Consider the following 20,139-nt stretch of genomic DNA (forward strand, 5'->3'; position numbering starts at 1 on the left):
TATATATACACACACACACACACACACACACACACACACACACACACACACACACACAAACCTTGCTAGGCCCCAAACATGGGACAAATCTTATTTCCTGTTTCAGCCTAACCCAAGGCCATCCACAGGCAGTGGTCACAGTAGTGACAGCTCATATTTGTGTAAATTTTTTGGATTGCTAACAAAGAATTAAAGGGAGACTGCTATGCATTTCAAACTTATTTGACTGATGAGAACAAATAAGTTTGAAATGCATAGCAGTCTCCCTTTAATTCTTTGTTAGCAATCCAAAAAATTTACACACACACACACACATATATATATAAATGTGTGTGTGTTTGTGTGTGTGTGTGTTTTAAATAAATAAATCCAAATTTATTTAATATAAATAATAAACTTACACAACTAATGTATATTTTAAAGGACTTCGGTTAAGAGCCTTGCAGAAGAGCGTTCTTGGATGGTGTTCCTTGCATGCACTCATCTTCCTTACCAAGAGTCCACAACAGTGGTCTTCAAACCTGGCCCTTTTATGACTTGTGGAACTCCCAGAATTGCTCAGCCAAGCATGCTGGCTGAGGAATTCTGGGAGTTGAAGTCCACAAGTCATAAAAGGGCCAAGTTTGAAGACCCTTGGTCTACAGTGTGAATGTGTAGGAATTGTAATTGGAAAGTTGGTAGACCTATAGACTTAAGACTCCTAAGAATCTGAATCTCTAAGATAGAACTAAAGATCTTCTTCAGATGGTCATGACAGATCTGAGCTTAACTTGGAGAAGTATTCTACCGTTAAAATATCAAAAAGAGAAAGGCAACCTTGATGTAATATATTTGTGCCATAACCAGTTCTCCAGTCAATGGAAGGCAAGTATTAATAAGTTATGCTTCCCTTTTTATGTCCCTGTAATCCAGACATGTCAAGCTTGCGACGCCACGTGACGTCGCACAATGTATCGGGACGGTTTTGCCATTATTGGCAATGGGGTGGGCGTGGCTTCCAGATGATGCATCCGGCCCGCGGGCCGGCAGTTTGACACCCCTGCTGTAGTCCCTAAATTCGGGGTAGAGTCGTGATGATTGGATGGAGTTGAGCATTTATGGGCCGGATGCCCTTCCTGACACCAAACGAATAAGTTATTCATGGTATGAAAAAAAAACCCAGCTATTGTCCTTGATGAAGAAGTTCCTTCTATATAAACAGCATGAAATGAACTTGATCATTTTTCAGCCAATATATTTACATACAGCTGTGGTGTTCTACATCATTTTTTTTAAAAGAAAGAGATATTTGGAGAGTTAAATATAACACTCCAATACACCCATACTTGTCACTTTATTCTTCATCATACTGTTTATTTCTCAGTTGCAAGGACTCACTGTAATCTTCTCCTCTTTATAAATTACATAACTACACACCACTTGGGTTTTGCTAAAGTTCCAAGCTGACAAGGAAAAATCGTTTTATCTGCCCTCTCCAATATATCTATTTTTTTTTCCAGAGAATTGAATTGGTCGCTCTATTCGTTCAGCTGTTATTTTCTCAAGAGCAACATTAACCTTACCCCAGGTTAATGTCACTGAGTACCTCTTTGGTTGTTAAAGCGTTTGACACAAATAATAGTTGATGTTGCTGATAATGGACATTGCCATCAATCTGTCCTTTTGGACAATCAAGTGATAAATATTAATGGCTAGAGGAGCTATAAATTAAAACTAAAGGGGCAACAGACCATGAGTAAGAGTAGAGAGAAATATCAACCCACAGGAACCTTTTTATAAGAACAGTTTAGAGCAGGGGTAGGCAACCTTGGCTCTTTTATGACTCGTGGACTTCAACTCCCAGAATTCCTGAGCCAGCATGGCTCAGCTTGGAAACCTCTCCCTTTCCCCTCAGCATGGCTGGCTCAGGAATTCTGGGAGTTGAAGTCCACGAGTCATAAAAGAGCCAAGGTTGACTACCCCTGGTTTAGGGATAAGGCAATGATCAGTTTCTTGATAGGCTTGACGAGGGAGGGGGAATACAACCGAACGACCAGCCTTTTAATAAGAAAGTTGAATAAATCTCATAAGCCTCTCATGAATAGCCATCTCCTAATTCTGAGATATCTTAATCCCGTTCAGCTAGGTACACTATTTCCAAGCCTTCCTTGCAAAGCGGGGAGTTGGGTTGCATTACTTAAGTAAAATGTTTTTATTCTGCAAAATGAAAAGTTGCAGGTAGCCTTCGACTTACCATCACAATGGAGCCCAACATTTATTCTGCTAAGCGAGGCAGTTGTTAAGGGAGCTTTGCCCCATTTTACGACCTTTCTTGCCACAGTTGTTAAGTGAATCACTGCAGTTGTTCAGTTAGTAACACGGTTGTTAAATGAATCTGGCTTCCCCCTTGACTTTGCTTGTCGGAAGGTGGCAAAAGGGGATTGCATGATCCAGGGACACTGCAACCGTCATAAATACGAGCCAATTGCCAAGCGTCCGAATTTTAATGATGGGGCCATGAGGATGCTACAACAGTCATAAGTGTGAAAAATGGATATAGGGCGCTTTTTTCAGTGCCATTGTAACTTCGAACAGTCATTAAATTGAGGTCTATCTGAGTTTTGAAGATTTTCAAGCCGTGAGACTTTTTTAAAAAAAAAATAGATAAATAACATCAGACTATAGTGTATGTAACATTTAGTTACTGGTCTACAGCAGGTAGCACCATCCAACTGATGATGGCTTATAAGGGGAATTATAGAGTGTTAGCGTTTAGATTAGAAATCAGCAGGAAAGGCTATGATCTACATTAGGAAATTAAAAAATAATCCTGTTGGACAATGGCAAACCACTTCCATAATAGTGTCACTATTGACCTCAAAGAATAACTTCTGGAAGCTTACACTATAAAGGATAAAAATATGGTGAAGACATAAAAGACCAATAGAAACTCCAAATTATCATGAAACAATAAACATAACAATAACTCCTTCACTCCCCAAAGGCCCTTTTTAACTCCTGTTAGTTTAAAACTTCTAAATTTCAATTGTGGTGGGCAGTGCAGCAGTATAAAACAGTAAGAGGAGGAATTTTTTTTATCAAGAGTTGTGTTTTGTGAGATGGGCAGCTGTGCAAACTGGATAAATAAATAAATAGATATTTTTCTGAAAGATACACTTGGCTGCTTTTTCTATTCTTCTTTGGCAAATATATAGTCTAGCGCGCTACTTTAGATATTAATCTCAAATACTTAAATATCTCATCGGAATGCCCTGAGGTTGCCTAGCTGAGATCAGGAAAAATGGCAGAGGTGACCCAATCTTGGCAGAGAAAAACTGCACTGAAAAAGTGACTTATGACTGGTTTTCATACTTACGACCATTGCAGCATCCTCGTGGTCACATGATCAAAACTCAGACACTGGGCAACTGAGTCATATTTAAGACAGTTGCAGTGTCCTGGAATCAAGTGATCTGTTGTGATTCAGGGTCAGCCTGTGGGTTCGGCAGTTGGGTCGGACCACGACTCAGAGGAGGAGGGGGGTGTTGAAGATCTTGCTGATGATAGCCCTCAGGCAGGCCCCTCCCACTTGGTCACCATGGAGACCCAGCTGTGTGAGCCTGACAGTGTGGATGAAGATGACCCACAGCTGGCCCTGTTCAAGGACGCCCGACGCAGGAGGCAGTCAAGTAGGAGTAAACAGAGGAAGGCTGTGGGGCTTCTCGGAAGGAGGCAAAGAGAGGCCACGCCCTGAACTCTTTATAAAGGGAATGTTTGGGGAGGGCTGGTTTGCTGAGAGCAACCGCTCAGATAGTGTTTCAAAGCTCCTGTATCTTGGTACGTGTCTTGTTTGTTTTTGTAATAAATTTGGCAGACGTATTCCAGCCTCTTGCCGTTTATAAAGGGGTTGCCTTTTCTGTAAGGCCGGTAGCAGGCTGGTACAGAACATGATCATCTTCTGCCAAGCAAAGTCAATTCACTTAACAATCATGTTACTAACTGAACAACTGCAGGGATTCACTTAAGAACTGTGGCAAGAAAGGTTGTAAAACAGGGCAAACGTCTGTTTTGTCTCACTTAGCAAAAGTGAGTTTTCGGCTCAACTGTGGTCATACGTCCGGGACTATTTTACAACCAACCTCCAGTGTATCCCTTATCAGCCTGGTGGATGAAAGTTTTGGCTGAAGGCGCCACCTACTACTGCTAGTATACTCTAGTATTACAGGTCGTCCTTGACTTAAGACCACAATTGAGCCCAAGGTTTTTGTGGCTAAGCAAAACATGAATCCTGCCCCATTTTACGGCCTTTCTTGCCACAGTTGTTAAGTGAATCACTGCAGCTGTTAAGTTGGTAACCCGGTTGTTAAGTGAATATGGCTTCCCCTTTGACTTTGCTTGTCAGAAGGTCGCAAAAGTGTATCACATGACCTCACGACAGTGCCACTGTCATAAATATGAGTCAGTTGTCAAGAGTCCGAGTTTTGATCACGTGAACGTGGGGATGCTTCAGTGGTCACAATAGCCATAGCACTTAAGACTTATATACCGCTTCACAGTGCTTTACAGCCTTCTCCAAGCGGTTTACAGAGTCAGCATATTGCCCCCCAATAATCTGAGTCCTCATTTTACCGACCTCAGAAGGATGGAAGGCTGAGTCAACCTTGAGCCAGTGAGGATTGAACCCCTGGCAGTCGGCAGAATTATCCTGCAATACTGCATTCTAACCACTGTGCCACCACGGCTCTCTGGTGTGAGAAGAAACCCTAAGTCACTTTTTTCAGCACTGTTGTAACTTTGAAAACAGTCACTAAATGAACTGTTGTAAGTCGAGGACTATTTGTACTGATGTACTCTTGCTGACGCTGCCAACGATCCCTAGTAATAAAGGAGAAAGATGGCAGTAGAGTTAGCTCCAGTCATCATTTCTGGACTCGGCTTAAGAGAAGGAACAGGAATGTCAGTTCAGGCATCAAGCACTTAAAAAGCAAGAGAACCTCAGGGATACTGAGGAAGGATAATTGAAATTGAGGGGGGGGGAAACTATGGGAAAGAAACAAGGCCAAGCAAATTAAGGAGAAATAACATACTACGCAATCACCTTTGTTCTAAATCACAGAGCTTTTTCTTTTCCCCGAAAGACCATTGTCTTTGTAGTTCCGTTTTCATTATCTCACTATTCCTGACCTCATGGCTTACATTTTACTTTGATTTGCATAAGTCTATGTAAAAGCAAGGGACGCGGTGGCTCAGTGGGTTAGGACGCTGAGCTTGTCGATCAGAAGGTCGGCAGTTTGGCGGGTCAAATCCCGAGTGCCGCGTAACAGAGTGAGCGCCTGTTACTCGTCCCAGCTTCTGCCCACCTAGCAGTTCGAAAGCACGTAAAAATGCAAGTAGAAAAATAGGGACCACTACGGTGGGAAGGTAACAGCGTTCCGTGCGCCTTTGGCGTCTAGTCATGCCGGCCACATGACCACGGAGATGTCCTCGGACAAGCGCTGGCTCTTCGGCTTTGAAACGGAGATGAGCACCGGCCCCTAGAGTCGGAAACGACTAGCACGCATGTGCGGGGGAACCTTTACCTTTTACCTTTTATGTAAAAGGAGTTGCATTTGTGATGGTGATGATGATGATATGATGATGATAATAATAATAATAATAATAATAATAATAATAATAATAATAATAATAATAATAATAATAATAATAATAATAGCAGCAGCGCCAGCAGCAGCAGCCTTGGGTGCAATCCCAAAACAACTGAAGCACCACTTGAACACCATTGGCATTGACAAATTCGCCATTAGTCAATTGCAAAAGGCGGCCTTACTAGGAACTGCTTCCATCCTGCGACGATATCTGTCATACCATCAAATATCTATATCTGCCTATCCCAGGACTCGATAGACAGACAAAAATGTGTTGTGATTCAGGGTCAGCCTGTGGGTTCGGCAGTTGGGTCGGACGACTCAGAGGAGGAGGAGGGGGGTGTTGAAGAGCTTGCTGAGGGGATTGGACAGCTTGATGAGAGCCCCCAGCCAGGCCCCTCTCATCTGGTCATGATGCAGACCCAGCTGTGTGAGCCTGACAGCGTGGATGAAGATGACCCACAGCTGGCCCTGTTCAAGGACGCCCGACGCAGGAGGCAGTCAGTCAGGAGTAAACAGAGGAAGGCAATGGGGCACCTCGGAAGGAGGCACAGAGAGGCCACGCCCTGAACTGTATTTAAGGGGAATGTGTGGGAGGGCTGGTTTGCTGAAGGCAACCGCTTGGATTGTTCCTGCTTCTTAGCTCGTGTTTTATGGTTGGTGTCTTGTCTTGCTCTGTTTTATGTGAATAAATCTGGCAGGCTTTATTCCAGCCTCTTGCCGTTTGTAAAGGGGTTGTCCCTGCTTTTGCTGCAGGGCCGGTAGCAGGCTGGTACAGAACAAAATGCCAAATCCAGTCTGAACATCTGGCTGACTGTGCGATGAATAATAATAATAATAATAATAGTAGTAGTGGTAGTAGTAGTAGTAGTAATAGTAATAGTAATAGTAATATAATGTTGGAAGGGACGTTGGAGGTCATCCAGTCCAACCCCCTGCTCAGGCAGGAAACCCTATAACATTTCAGACTAATTGCTGTCCAGTCTCTTCTTAAGAATTTCTAGTGTTGGATCATTCACAGCTTTTGAAGGTGTGCCTTTGGCGTCAAAATAATCATGATATGCACTTCAAACACGTCTCTGTTGCTACCAACATCTAGTGGGGAAATTTCTCCCACCTCTCAGTTACATCTCAGTCACCATCATTTTCCTATGAGTTTTTTTTGTTGGAAGAGAAGCAATGAGACGTGAGTCATTCCACCACTGAGGTTAGATCACTCTCTGTTGGCACTAGAGTTTTCCCCAAACCACGTCTTAGGAAGACAAAAACTCTTAAGAGTCAGTTCTAGTCCAAAAGGAATCTTTACTAGGACATGCTTGGTTGTGGGAATACAAGACAGGACTTAGTATTGTTTTACAAATGGAAATTTTATAAAGGGTACTCAGTTCAACCCCCCTTCCCTCAACCCCATTTGGTCAGCCCACATCCTTCTACTTCGTGTCAACCCTTTCGTGGTGGGGGGAAAGGAACTTCGAATCTTTATGGTTATTGCCTTCTTCCTCTCCCCCTCCCTTTCGATCCCCCTAGTTCAAAAGGTTCCCTTGGTCTTTGAAATAACCTAAGGCAGGCTGAATCCACATATGCTCCTCCTTCCTCGGGAGATGGCAGAATCCGTATTGGGATACAAATGGATTCTGACAGGTTCACCCCTTGCTTCAGGAAGGCTAAATCTATTGCTTCAGGAAGGCTACATCTGTTTGATCAATTTCCCCAGGTGATTGATGGACCTAGCAAGAGTTCCAGAGCGAGTCTGGGTTGTCTCTGAAGTCTGGCACGTAGCTGGACCAAAGTTTTGGTTGTTGCCTTGAATGACAGGGCAGTGGGGTCTTTAGACTGGATTTCGCCCAGGCAACCTCTCTTTTCCTGCAGACCGCAAATCTCTCAGAGAGGTGATGAAGAGGAAACTGAAGAGGCATCTCAATGGTTATATTCAGCAGGCAAACACTCCTGCCAAGTTAACCTTCAGGCTAGAGATGATACCTGCTCCAATTTGCATCTCCTGCTTAGGCCTGTTTCCAAAAGCTCCTTTTGCTTTTATCAGCAAATGTACAATGATCCACCACTTTACAGATAACAATTTAGGAACTATTGGCCAAATAATGTGGCATAAACAATTGCTGTTGGGGTTTTTGGTTGTTGTTTTTTTTAAAAAGCAATTAAACCTGGACTTTCCTACAGGCCCTCAGAGTGGAGATGCTACAAATGTGAAACTGAAGGGCGAAATGTAGGCGAGGATATATTTATTATTTGGATTGGTATACCGCCCCTCTCCCGAAGGACTCGGGGCAGTGTACAGGGCAAGTAAAACACTATATACAACACATAATATATAAAAATAAAAACAAATTAAACAAGCAGCCCTGAACAATAAAACACATTCTAGAATTTAAAATTTTAAATCTAAAATCCCAGTCCATCAGTCCAGGCCGGCAAATTCGCATAGCCAAGTCTTCAGGTCACGGTAGTCCTTGACTTACGAGCAACTATCTGAAGTTACAACGAACCTGCAAAATGTGACTTATGACTGTTTTTCAGACTTATGGCCATAGCAGCATCCCCACGGTGACGTGATCAAAATTCAAACCCTTGGCGACTGACTCGTATTTATGACGGTCGCGGTGTCCCAGGGTCATGTGATCAACCTCTGCGGCCTTCTGATAGGCAAAGTCAAAAGGGAAGCCAGTTTCACTTAGCAAACCATGTTACTAACTTAATAACGGCAGCCATTCACTTAACAATTGTAGCAAGAAAGATGACAGAATGGGACAAAGCTCCCTTAGCAAATGCTTCGCTTAGCAACAGAAATTTTGGGCTCACACATCGAGGACTATCTGTAATGAAAATGCCCCAGCCTATAAGAGACAGGTAGGTAACACAAACTCCAGAAGACATAGCTGATTTGTTAGGTGTATTCACACATATAGAGAAAGGGAGAAGATTTGAGCTTTAAATTTAATAGGGTTTTATTTTTCCCTTTTTGCCCATCACACCATTTGTACTTACAGGTTGAGCAGACCAGAAGCATTCTCACTACCAACTCACAGATCAGCTTCAGCTTCTGCTGCACTCTGGTTGCTACAATAGGAACGATGATCTCAGCTGGAACGTAGAACTGAATCGAGTAGGTCACAAAAATCCCAAAGGAATAAAGGATCTTGACCATTTGGTACAACCTGTGAACAGTTGAACAAAACCTATGAATTACGACGACCGTCTGCTACAAAGCAAAGGAACCGTTGCAAATTGTATTTGGTGAACTGCCAAATAATTGGCTGCCTCGCTTCACAATAGGGAAGCACACAAAACCAAAAAAACGTGCTTGGCCCTGGGTTTATGCCAAGCAAATTGTGGCTTGGAACTTCAGCTAGACCAGGCCTTAAATTACCCAGTAAGAAATTAGGATTGAAATTCTTGGGGCCTTTCCCCATCATAAGGATCGTCAACCCAGTCACAGTAGAATTGAAACTCCCTTGGCTTTTAGAGAGAATTCACCCTGTCTTTCACTGCGACAGGTTGAAACCTTTTCGAGAATCCACTTTAAGATCTCCCTCTAAGAAGGCACCCGGGCCCCTCGTAGTGGCGGGTCAAACCCACTATGAAGTAAAGCGTATTCTTCATTCTAGAATTTTTAAAGGGAAATTGCAGTACCTAGTACAATGGAAGGGATACTCGCTGTCAGAAGCCACTTGGGTGAAATCTAGCGATGCTATGCTACTCAATTAAAAGATTCTTTAAGGTAAACAATGCCTTGAAGTATTGCATTTATCAGAACCATGACATCCTACCCTACCCTACCTTACCCTATCCTATCCTACCTTACCCTACCCTACCTTACTCTACCCTACCTTACCCTATCCTATCCTACCTTACCCTACCCTACCCTACCTTACCCTATCCTATCCTATCCTATCCTATCCTACCTTACCCTACCCTACCTTACTCTACCCTACCTTACCCTACCCTACTGTACCTTACTCAACCTTTCCCTACCCTACCTTACCCTACCCTATCCTACTTACCCTACCCTACTTTACCCTATCTTACCATAACCTACCTTACCATACCCTATTTGCCCTACCCTATCTTACCCTACCCTACCTTACCCTACCCTATCCTACCTTATCCCACCCTACCTACCCTACTCTACCTTACCCTACCTTTCCTTACCCTACCTTCTCATAATATATATGGGCACCTAGCTAACTCACAGGGACTCCATGTGGCTTACAGAAATAAAACCTCAAATACGCCCAATAACACACACACACACATACGCACCCGACACACACACACCGCTGGCAGCAACAATCAGGCAAACCACTTGAAGTGCTCTGTATCACCCTGGGGTCACCAGGCCTACCGACAAAGCCATGGCATCAGGGCCTTTCAAAAGAATATCATGGTGGAGGCTAATCTTATCTCCACACAAATTATGTTCCACGGGGAGAGAAGGCCTTTCTTCTTGGTCCCACTACACGGACCTCCTTAATGGAGGGGACCCATAATATATCCTGCCTCCCTGCTCTAGTGGGCTGGATAGATGTTACTGGGAATACTCACACCAATTAAGAAGAATACTTTTTAATTACAAGGATGCTAAAAGAATGAAGTCTGGATGCTAAAAAAAGTCAAGTCTTACCCTGAAGGCAGAACAAGAAGCAATGGATGGAAACTAACCAAAAAGAGAAGCAACCTAGAATTTTAAAAAAAATCTCCTGACAGTTAGAACAATTAATTAGTGGAAGAGCCTGCCTCCAGAAGCTGTGAAGGCTCCAACACTGGAAGTTTTTAAGAAGAGACTGGATGGCCATTCGCCTGAAATGGTATAAGTTCTCCTGCCTGAGCAGGGGATTGATCTAGACTTCCAAGGTCCCTTCCAACTTCATTATTATTATTATTATTATTATTATTATTATTATTATTATTATTATTATTATTATTATTATCATCATCATCATCATCATCAACATGCTTTGACTGACCATCGATCTTGTGGCAGGTTGAGAGTAATGCTGGCTTTGATTTCATCCCCAAAGCGTATGTATCCCAGGGTGGCTAATGAAATATACAAGGACATCACAATCCCCATGCCAACGTTGAGTGCCACTGGAAAGCGGTCAACTTCTTTCATCCTATTCTGAATGGGGAGCACCTGAAAAAGAGAGAATACAGATAGGTTAAGTGGAGGATAAGACATTTTATTTATTTATTAAGTGTATATGCCATCTGTCTCGCTACTGAAATGCTCAAAGAAGAGTTTCATGTCTGAACAGTTTCTTCCTGAAAATTTGAATGATTAAAAACAGGTTTGGGGGGTTTTTTGCACTCAGCAACTGCAAAATTGGAAAAAGTGCAACCATAATGCAACTGAGTGTAGGAGAATTATGTAAGCTACTTCCAAAGGAGAGGGGCTCAGTGGCTAAAGACAATGAGCTTGTCGGCTGGAAAGCTGACAGCCCAGGTTTGAGACCTGAGTACCACGCAACGGGGTGAGCTCCCGTTTCTTGCTCCAGCTCCTGCCCACCTAGCAGTTTGAAAGCATGCAAATGTGAGTAGATAAATAAGTACCCCTTCGGTGGGAAGATAACAGTGTTCTGTGCGTCTTGCTATATAGTCATGCTGGCCACATGACCACAGAAGCATCTTCAGACAACAATGGCTCCCTTGGCCAAGAAGCAAATATGAGGGCCGTGCCCTAGAGTCAGACACGACTAGACAGGGAAACGTTTACCTTTTACCTTTACTTCCAGTGTGTCCTAGAATCGGAGCCAATTGATTATAATATCAGTGCTATATTGAGGGCTTGGACCTATAGTTTAATTGCAACCCACTGATCATGGCTCGCCCAGGCCCAAAGAAGACGGCCAGCTTTCAACAAGCAAAGTCAATGGGGGCAACTGTGAGAGGGATCTCGGAGTCCTAGTGGACCATCACTTCAATATGAGCCAGCCGTGTGCTGCAGCTGCCAAAAAAGCCAACACAGTGCTAGGCTGCATTAACAGAGGGATAGAATCAAGATCACGTGAAGTGTTTACAATGCCCTGGTAAGGCCACACTTGGAATACTGCATCCAGTTTTGGTCACCACGATGTAAAGAAAGATGTCGAGACTCTAGAAAGAGTGCAGAGAAGAGCAACAAAGATGATTAGGGGACTGGAAGGTAAAACATTTAAGGAACGGTTGCTGGCATTGGGCATTTCTAGTTTAATGAAGAGAAGGACTAGGGGGTGACATGATAGCAGTGTTCCAATATCTCAGGGGCTGCCACAAAGAAGAGGTGGCCAAGCTATTCTCCAAAGCACCTGAAAGCAGGACAAGAAGCAACGGATGGAAACTAACCAAGGAGAGAAGCAACCTAGAACTAAGGTGAAATTTTCTGACAGAACAATTAATCAGTAGAACAACCTGCCTCCAGAAGCTGTGAATGCTCCAAGTTTTTAAGAAGAGACTGGACAGCTATTTGTCTGAAATGGTATACAGTTTCCTACCTAAGCAGGGGGTCGGACTAGATGACCTCCAAGGTGCCTTCCAACATCATCATCATCATCATCATCATCATCATCATCATCATCATTATATTATATTATTGTCAGATTCTCTAATGACCTCATGGTTCACTTAACAACTGCAGTGATTCGCTTAATAACTGTGGCAAAAACGATCGTAAAATGGGCCAAAATTCAGTTAACAACTCTTTTGCTCGGCAGCGGAAAAGTTCCACTCGGTTGTGGTCGTAAGTCGAGGACTACCTATATGATGACACTGAAAAGATCACAGTGTTATCCACTGCCTAAAAAGGCTGCCAACGACTGCAGTTTAGTGATGGCAGATTTTAAACTGAGGCTAGCACCGTCTCTGAATGGAGTCCAAACCCTGGGAGGAAAATCCACCAATAAGCAAACACTTACGGTAGATTTAAGAACTGAAGGTATTAAATTATATTAATTTTTGGAGAGCTGCATTGTGAAATTGCACTGTTTACAGCCAATTCTTGCATGTAATTGCACCAACTGAGCAATTCTGAACCTCTTCAAATGCAAGAATAATCTCGCGTACATATCAGGTCTTCCATTGCCAATGGCTCCCAATGAATTTCCCTCCCAATGAAGGGAAAACAACCAGCCTCTGGGAATGTTCCATAATTGCCTGCAGACTCAGTACTTGCTTAGCATAAAGGAGTTCTGAAGAAAAAGCAGGCTTGATGGGATTTAAAGAAGAACCTTGGGGGACAACAAAAGAGAAGCTGCAGAGAAAGCACTTGATGAATTATCAGGCCTGTATAAATAAACTTCTCCACTTTTGGTCATTGCCCAAGCAGAGAACAAAATTGGTTCCTCATAATGGAAAGTTTTACTCAATGGAAGAATGGACCAGAGACTGGTCAGATCAGGAGTTGCCTATATGCGCACAGTTGGTGAGGGCATGGTTTTTCTTTTGGTAGCTCTTTGATTACTTACAGGTAGCCCTAGACCAGGGATGGAGAACCTTGGCTCTTTTATGACTTGTGGACTTTAACTCCCAGAATTCCTCAGCCGGCATAGCCAGCTGAGGAATTCTGGGAGCTGAAGTCCACAAGTCACAAAAGAGCCAAGATTCCCCACCCCTGCCCTAGACCAGGGGTCTTCAAACTTGGCCCTTTTATGACTTGTGAACCGGTGTGCCTGGCTGAGGAATTCTGGAAGTCCACAAGTCATAAAAGGGCCACGTTTGAAGACACCACCCCCCAGCCCTAGACTAATAACCATTCATTTAGTCACCGTTCAAAGTTACAACGGCACTGAAAAATGTGTCCTATGACCACTTTTCACAGGTACGACCTTTGTAGCATCCCCATGATCGTGTGATCAAAATCCAGATGCTTGGCAACTGGTTCATATTGATGACCAGTTGATGACCAGGGTCCTGAGGTCATGCGATCACCTTTGGCCACCTTCTGACAAGCAAAGTCAAGGAGGAATCCAGATTCACTTAACAACCAGGTCACTAACTTACCAACTGCAGTGATTCACTTGACAACTGTGGCAAGGGAGGTCGTAACATGGGGCAAAACTCACTTAACAAATGCCTCACTTAACAACAGAAACATTGGGCTCATTTGTAAGTCGAGCACTATCTGTATTGTTTTCTGTTTGTTTGTGTGGCGCTAATCTCTTCTTATTTGGTGTTCGTTCCTGGAAAGGACATGTTCTAGTCCTGTTTCCTTCTTAGCTTTTCTATTACTTCTTTTGAATGATAGGTAAATATGCCTTATCTCTTTGTGTCTATTCATTGCTGAGTTATCTGTTTGCCAAGCTTCCAGGAATTCCCTAATGTTTTTTGGATGTAGCTTGGTCTAGGACCCTGACAGTTTCACAGTTGAAACTATGGCTAAGTCTCTCCATATATTGTGAGAGAACAAGACAGACCATTCCCCAAATCTTTTTTAACTTCCTTATAAAGCTGTTTCAGTAGACAAAGGTTAGATTCGTATTTTTCCCAGCAGACTGACCCACCTCTATCCCTGGTATCCGGAATCTCATGTCAAAATCTGCAAAGTAATTAGCAACATGCTGCTACAACATTTAAATGCTGCAAGAAGTTAAAGTTGTTGAGTAACTTTGCCAATCACACTGTGTTGTTCCTCTACCACTTTTTCCTTTAGATGCGTCTCAAATTGGAAGAACCTCCTCTCCTTAACGTTAACAGAGGAACCCCATTTTGAGGTTAAAAAAGAATCAGGAAAAAAAATGATAATACTGTAGTAATAGCAGTAGCATTTAAGCTTATATCCCCAGCAACCTCTGGCCAGTTTATAATGTAAGTATTATTTGTGTACTGCCCCCAACAATCTAGATCCTCATTTTTACCCAGGATGGAAGGCTGAGTTAACTCTGAACCCTGTCTGGATCGAACTCCAGGCTGTGGGCAGAGTTATCCTGCAATACCGCAGTTTAAAGCCACTGTGCTACCAGGGCTCATACTATTATGCCAGGAAGTATAGTAAGAGTTTTAAAAACATGAACCTGAACATAGGGACACAAAGGACAACTGTGTATCACACATAGAATTTGTGTCAGAATCCATTTATATCATATTCATAAATGTATGTTTAAAATGTTGTTCCTGGATTCTGTCATCTCCTGAGGAGGAAGGAACGAATGTGTATTGAGCCTGTATTAGGCATTTCAAAGCAAAAGAGAAGCCTTTTGAACTGGGGGAACAAAAGGGAGGGTTAGGGTAGGTAGCATCTGGCTTGTGTCAAGGAAGAGAGCAATAAACATAAAAGGTCCTAAGTTCCTTTTTCCCTCGAGAGGGATGATACGAGGTAAATGATGGGGGGCTGACCAAATGGGGTTAAGGGGGGGTTGAACCGGGAACTCTTTATAAGGTCTTAGTTTGTAGAACAATATTAAGTCCTGTCTTGTATTCCTATAACCAAGCATGTCATAGTAAAGATTCCTTTTGGACTAGATTTGGCTCCAAGAGTTTTGTCTTCCCAAGACGTGGTTTGGGGTGGGTCCATTATCCATTTATCCATTTTGCAGGCCAAATTCAGCCATGGAATAGCCTCCAGCCATTAAAATGTTGCCCACTTGTTTAAGGAAACAATAGGAATGTGGTCCAAATAAGAAAGAGAAAAAAATGTCACAAAGTCAACCTAAAAGGCCACAGAGCTGAAAGTCCATCCCTCTTGAGTAAGCGTGAAATCCAAGATTACCAATCTGAGGGGCCCTTTCAATTCTACCTCCTGTGTCTCTGAAGCAAAATTTGCACTCCCTGCAGCATAAGCAGGAGCTAAAGTGTTGTACTGTATGTGATTTATACAACTGTGTGAAACTTCTCTTTATTTCATCAATTTGCTTCCACAAATATTTACCGTTGCCTAGCTCAAACAACTTTGGCAATTTACAGTAAATGAAATTAAAAATAAACGCAATCAAGCTAACCATGAAGCTTCTACATATAAATAGCAGCAATTTTGCAATGTTGGATCATCATCTACTGCTTAAGGCAGTTCACGTTGATTTTGCTACTCTTTAGAAGGGGGGATCTACAAGCAAACTCACATACTTTGCTCCACGTTGCTGAGACTGCAACAAGCTCTACCCCAGGGGTAGGGAACCTCGGCTCTTTTATGACTCATGGACTTCAACTCCCAGAATTCCTGAGCCAGCCATGCTGTTGAAGTCCATGAGCCATAAAAGAGCCGAGGTTGCCTGCCCCTGCTCTACCCACTCGTTCTCACGATACACAGCAAACAAGTAGAGCTTTGATCTTATTGCTGCGGCCACCATCTTGAACTTTTTTTTACCGTTTCTCACAAACACCCCTTGAGAGTACAGGTAGTCCTCAACTTACAATCACAACTGAGCCCCAAATTTCTTCACACTTATGACTGCTGCAGCATCCCCATGATCACATGATCAAAATTCAGATGCCTGGCAACTGACTCACCCTGGTTGCAATGTCCCGGGAACAAGTGATCATCTTTTGCAACCTTCTGACATGCTAAGTCAGAGGTCTTCAAACTTGGCAACTTTTAAGACTTGTGGACTTCAACTCCCAGAATTCCTCAGCCAGCCAGGGTTGGCTGAGGAGGAGTTCTGGAAATTGAAGTCCACAAGTCTTAAAGTTGCCAAGTTTGAAGAGCCCTGTGCTAAGACTCAGGGGTGTCAAACTCAATTTCATTGAGGGCCTACCGGATGGGCATGGCCAGCTCTACATCATTCACATCAAGGGTGCCTATGGGGCCCTGGGCAGGAGTGGGACAGATCTGAGGGTCTCTGGCAGAAGGAGGGTCTCTGGGTCAGGGCCAAGGCAGTGGGGGCCGTTCCCTCACTGTTTCCAGGATGGCTTGGCGGGCCACATGAAACCACTTCGCGGGCCGCATCCGGCCCCCGGGCCTTGTGTTTGACATGTCTGTGCTAAGTCAATGGAAAAAACAGATTCACTTAACAATGATTGTTACTAACTCAACAACTGCAGGAATTCACTTAACAACTGTGGCAAGAAAGGTCGTGAAATGGGCCAAAACTCACTTAACAACTGGCTCACTTAGCTGTAGAAATCTCGGGCTTAATTTTGTTCGTTGGTTGAGGATGTAGTGATGCAGATAAGTGCCTTAGTTTGCCAAGATTTCTGTCTGTAGGTCAGCAACTATAAAGAAACTACTCTGAAGTAACTCGGGGCTATTGCTTGCAGGCCTTGGGACAGATAATCTAGGCTGGCGTGACATTAATGTACCTTCTTCTCTTCACTCTCTCCCACAACAACCTTTGTACTTAACACCACCCAGCTCGACTTTTTTCCATCCTTCAGGACTTCACAATCAGTTTCCTCAAGAGAGCCCTAAAACCAGCAATCACATGTTTACAGAATGCATTTTTATTGCATAGCAGAGCTATAAAGGGAACAGAAAATGTATTTGGATTTCAGAGGATTTAGGCAGATTCTTAACTCTGTCAAATACTCACCACTCCTATTCCTTCAAATGCAAAGATAGCCGTGCCAAAGAAAAGGGAATACCCGCTCCAAGTAGCCATCAGAGTCAGTTTTCGAGGTTCAGATAAACCCTGGGGAGAAAGTAAAGAGGGAGTGTATATATGTATATGTGTGTGTGTGTGTGTGTATACACACACACACACACACACACACACATATATATACACACACTGACATGACAGAAATCAGATCCAGTGGAGGATATTAGTAGCGTATCTCACTTCTGACCATTGTTAAAAGCAAAGTAGTGTTCTATGCAATCATCATGTCAAGTTTCAAAGCACGTTTTTGCTGGGGTGACACAATATTGCTTCTCAGCTTGCCAACGAACTTGGCGGGGAGGGAAGAGATTTGGAAGGCAGACTTCAAAGATGAAGAAGCCAGACCCTGAGACTCAAGGACGTTACACCAGGCGTCTGGCTAGACCTAGAGATGATTTCTCATAACCATATTTTTCTACTTCATGGGGCAACGTGCCCCAATCCAGAGGGAGGAGGGAGAATTCAGTGCTTTTACAATATGCCAGAGCTGATTTTGCTTTCATTAGTGCCGAAGTGAGGTACTCAATAAAGTTTTACATTAAGAGATCGAAATGTCTCGAAGGTCTTTGGTTGGTTGGGTTCATGAGTTGGAATCTTTACACATCAGTGGTAGGATGAGATATTTATTTATTATTTATTATTTGGATTTATATACCGCCCCTCTCCCGAAGGACTCGGGGTGGTGTACAGGGCAATTAAAACACTATATACAACACATAATATACAAAAATTAAAATAAATTAAACCAAGTAGCCCTAAACAATAAAACACGTTCTAAAATTTAAAATTTAAAATCTAAAACCCCAGATATTATTTATTATTATTATTATTATTAATTTAATTTATATACCGCCCTTCTCCCTAGGGACTCAGGGCGGTGAACAGGGCAATACATAAAAAACTAGATACAAAAATTAAGATTATTAAAACATAATTAAACAATGCCCATAAAATTAATACAAATTTAAGATTAAAATTCATTAATTAAAAATCCCACCCCGTCCCATCAGGCCAGGCCAGCTTGTTTAAAGAGATGGGTTTTAAGATCGCGCCGGAAGGAGCGGAGATCGGGCGCCATCCGGAGCTCAACCGGAAGATGGTTCCATAAATCTGGTGCACCCACAGAGAACGCCCTCTGATCTTAAGGCCTCAAGCTTAGCTCAATCCCTGATGATTTCAAGACCAGAGTCGTGTTTTCTTTGGGGTGGGGGGGGGAAAGACTGCTGTTGCAGCCACTAAATCAAAAAGACTCAAATCACTTTAGGAATTCCATACAGGTAGTCCTCAACTTAGAACAGTTCCTTTAGTGACCATTTTCAAAGTTACAACAGCAGTGATAAAAGTGTCTTTCGGCCGATTTTCATACTTACGATCATGGCAGCATCCTTGGGGTCATACGATCAAAATTCAAATGCTTGGGAACTAACTCACATTTATGACCATTGCAGTGTCCCGGGGTCACGTGATCCCCTTTTGCGATCTTCTGACAAGCAAAGCCAATGGGAAAGGCAGATTCACTTAACAACGGCGTCGCTAATTTAACAACTGCAGCGATTCCCTTAACAACCATTAATTAACAAACGTCTCACTTAGCCACATAAATTTTGGGCTTGACTGTGGTTGTAAATTGAGGACGCCCTGTACGGCAGTTGTTTATCCTTGTTTTCCTCTCCAGTTGGATCGTTTCAAACCACCCTTTGTGCTTGTGTGAAGGTACAGAAACGCAGGACCAAATCCACATCAGAAAGGATCGGGGGTCCGTGGGGCAGAACACAACTAAATGTGACCCTGAAAAATGAAACAGTGGAGAAATACTCCCTACTCACCTCTATAACACAGTGATAAATAATGATCAAGCTGACAGCCATGGCTAAATTTGCAAGGAATGAGAACACAGACAGATGCCTCAGATCTCGAATGAAAACCAAGAGGATTACAGGTGGAAGGAAGCACAGCATGTATACTCTCAAATCCGTGCTCTTTCTGTCTTCGGGGGCAGTGGTTCCTGTGCTGTTCATAGCATATGGTTTAGTTTGAGCATATCCTTCGCAAACCTGACATAAAGTAAGCAGAGAGAGAAAGAGAGAGAGAGAGAGAGAGAGAGAGAGAGAGAGAGAGAGAGAGAGAGAGAGAGAGAGAGAGAGAGAGAGAGAGAGCACATTTAGCATTGGGAGAACTACATGCAGTCCTCGCTTTACGACTGACTCATTTAACGACCGTTCAAAGCCACGATGGTGTTAAAAAAAAAACAGCTTTGCAGCCAACGCTCACCTTTATCATCGTCTCACCGCTGATGTGCTTCCTCGACTGGCTTGCCGCAAGTGTAATCAAGAGAATGGATTTAATAGAAAAGGCGGAAGTAAAATCACAAGTCGTGGTCACATGACTTAGCGTCCAAAGGGGAAGTGAGGTTGTAAGATCAGCACGGTCCCATTTCGCTTAGCAACCGACAGCACTTAGCATCAAAGTTGCAAGTCCTAATTGTGGCTACTAAACGAGGACTACCTCTATATAAAACCTAAGCAGTGGTTCAGAAGACAGCAAACCTACATGATCCGTGTAGTCCTTCCCAATTCCACAATTCTATGATTCTTTAAATTATGACAGCATGTTATGGGCCTACACAAAAAAACCTTGCTATAGTTGCTAGAAAATAAATTGTGCCATTACTCCCTACTACACAGTCTGTGTCAGGCCCCAAGAACCAAGAACAACACATGAGTTGTTTATTATTGTTCACCTACAGACTGAATCTTGCCGGACTTAAGCAACTATCTGCATAATTATAATACTTTTGTGAACTGCTATAGAGGGGGCCATCTTAGCTCTCTTCCTGCCTACCAGATTTTTCAAGCTCCACTGCCTCTTTGTCCTCTGAGAAACAGCCCTTCTCTCCTAGGACTCCAGACTACATTCCTCCAACACCCCGGGCCCAATCGTCTTCTCCAACAGAATGTAAAGAAAGGTTTTCCTCTCGTGTAATTGCACCAACT

The 20,139-nt window shown here is 43.1% G+C and overlaps 1 protein-coding gene across 1 annotated transcript in view; it reads right to left on the bottom strand.

Annotated features, from left to right (window-relative positions):
• SLC36A4 (solute carrier family 36 member 4) overlaps positions 1–20,139 on the bottom strand; it is a 58,683-nt gene that overhangs the window by 9,569 nt on the left and 28,975 nt on the right. The window contains exons 7-10 of the mRNA XM_083361925.1: positions 18,973–19,200; positions 17,078–17,176; positions 10,607–10,776; positions 8,628–8,797 (exon numbers count right to left, since the gene is read on the bottom strand). Coding sequence (XP_083218051.1) covers positions 8,628–8,797; positions 10,607–10,776; positions 17,078–17,176; positions 18,973–19,200 — 667 coding nt within the window. The remainder of the gene's footprint in view (positions 1–8,627; positions 8,798–10,606; positions 10,777–17,077; positions 17,177–18,972; positions 19,201–20,139) is intronic.

This window comes from Vipera ursinii (genome assembly GCF_947247035.1).
Source record: "Vipera ursinii genome assembly, chromosome: 4".
In the NCBI taxonomy this organism is placed as follows: domain Eukaryota; kingdom Metazoa; phylum Chordata; class Lepidosauria; order Squamata; family Viperidae; genus Vipera; species Vipera ursinii.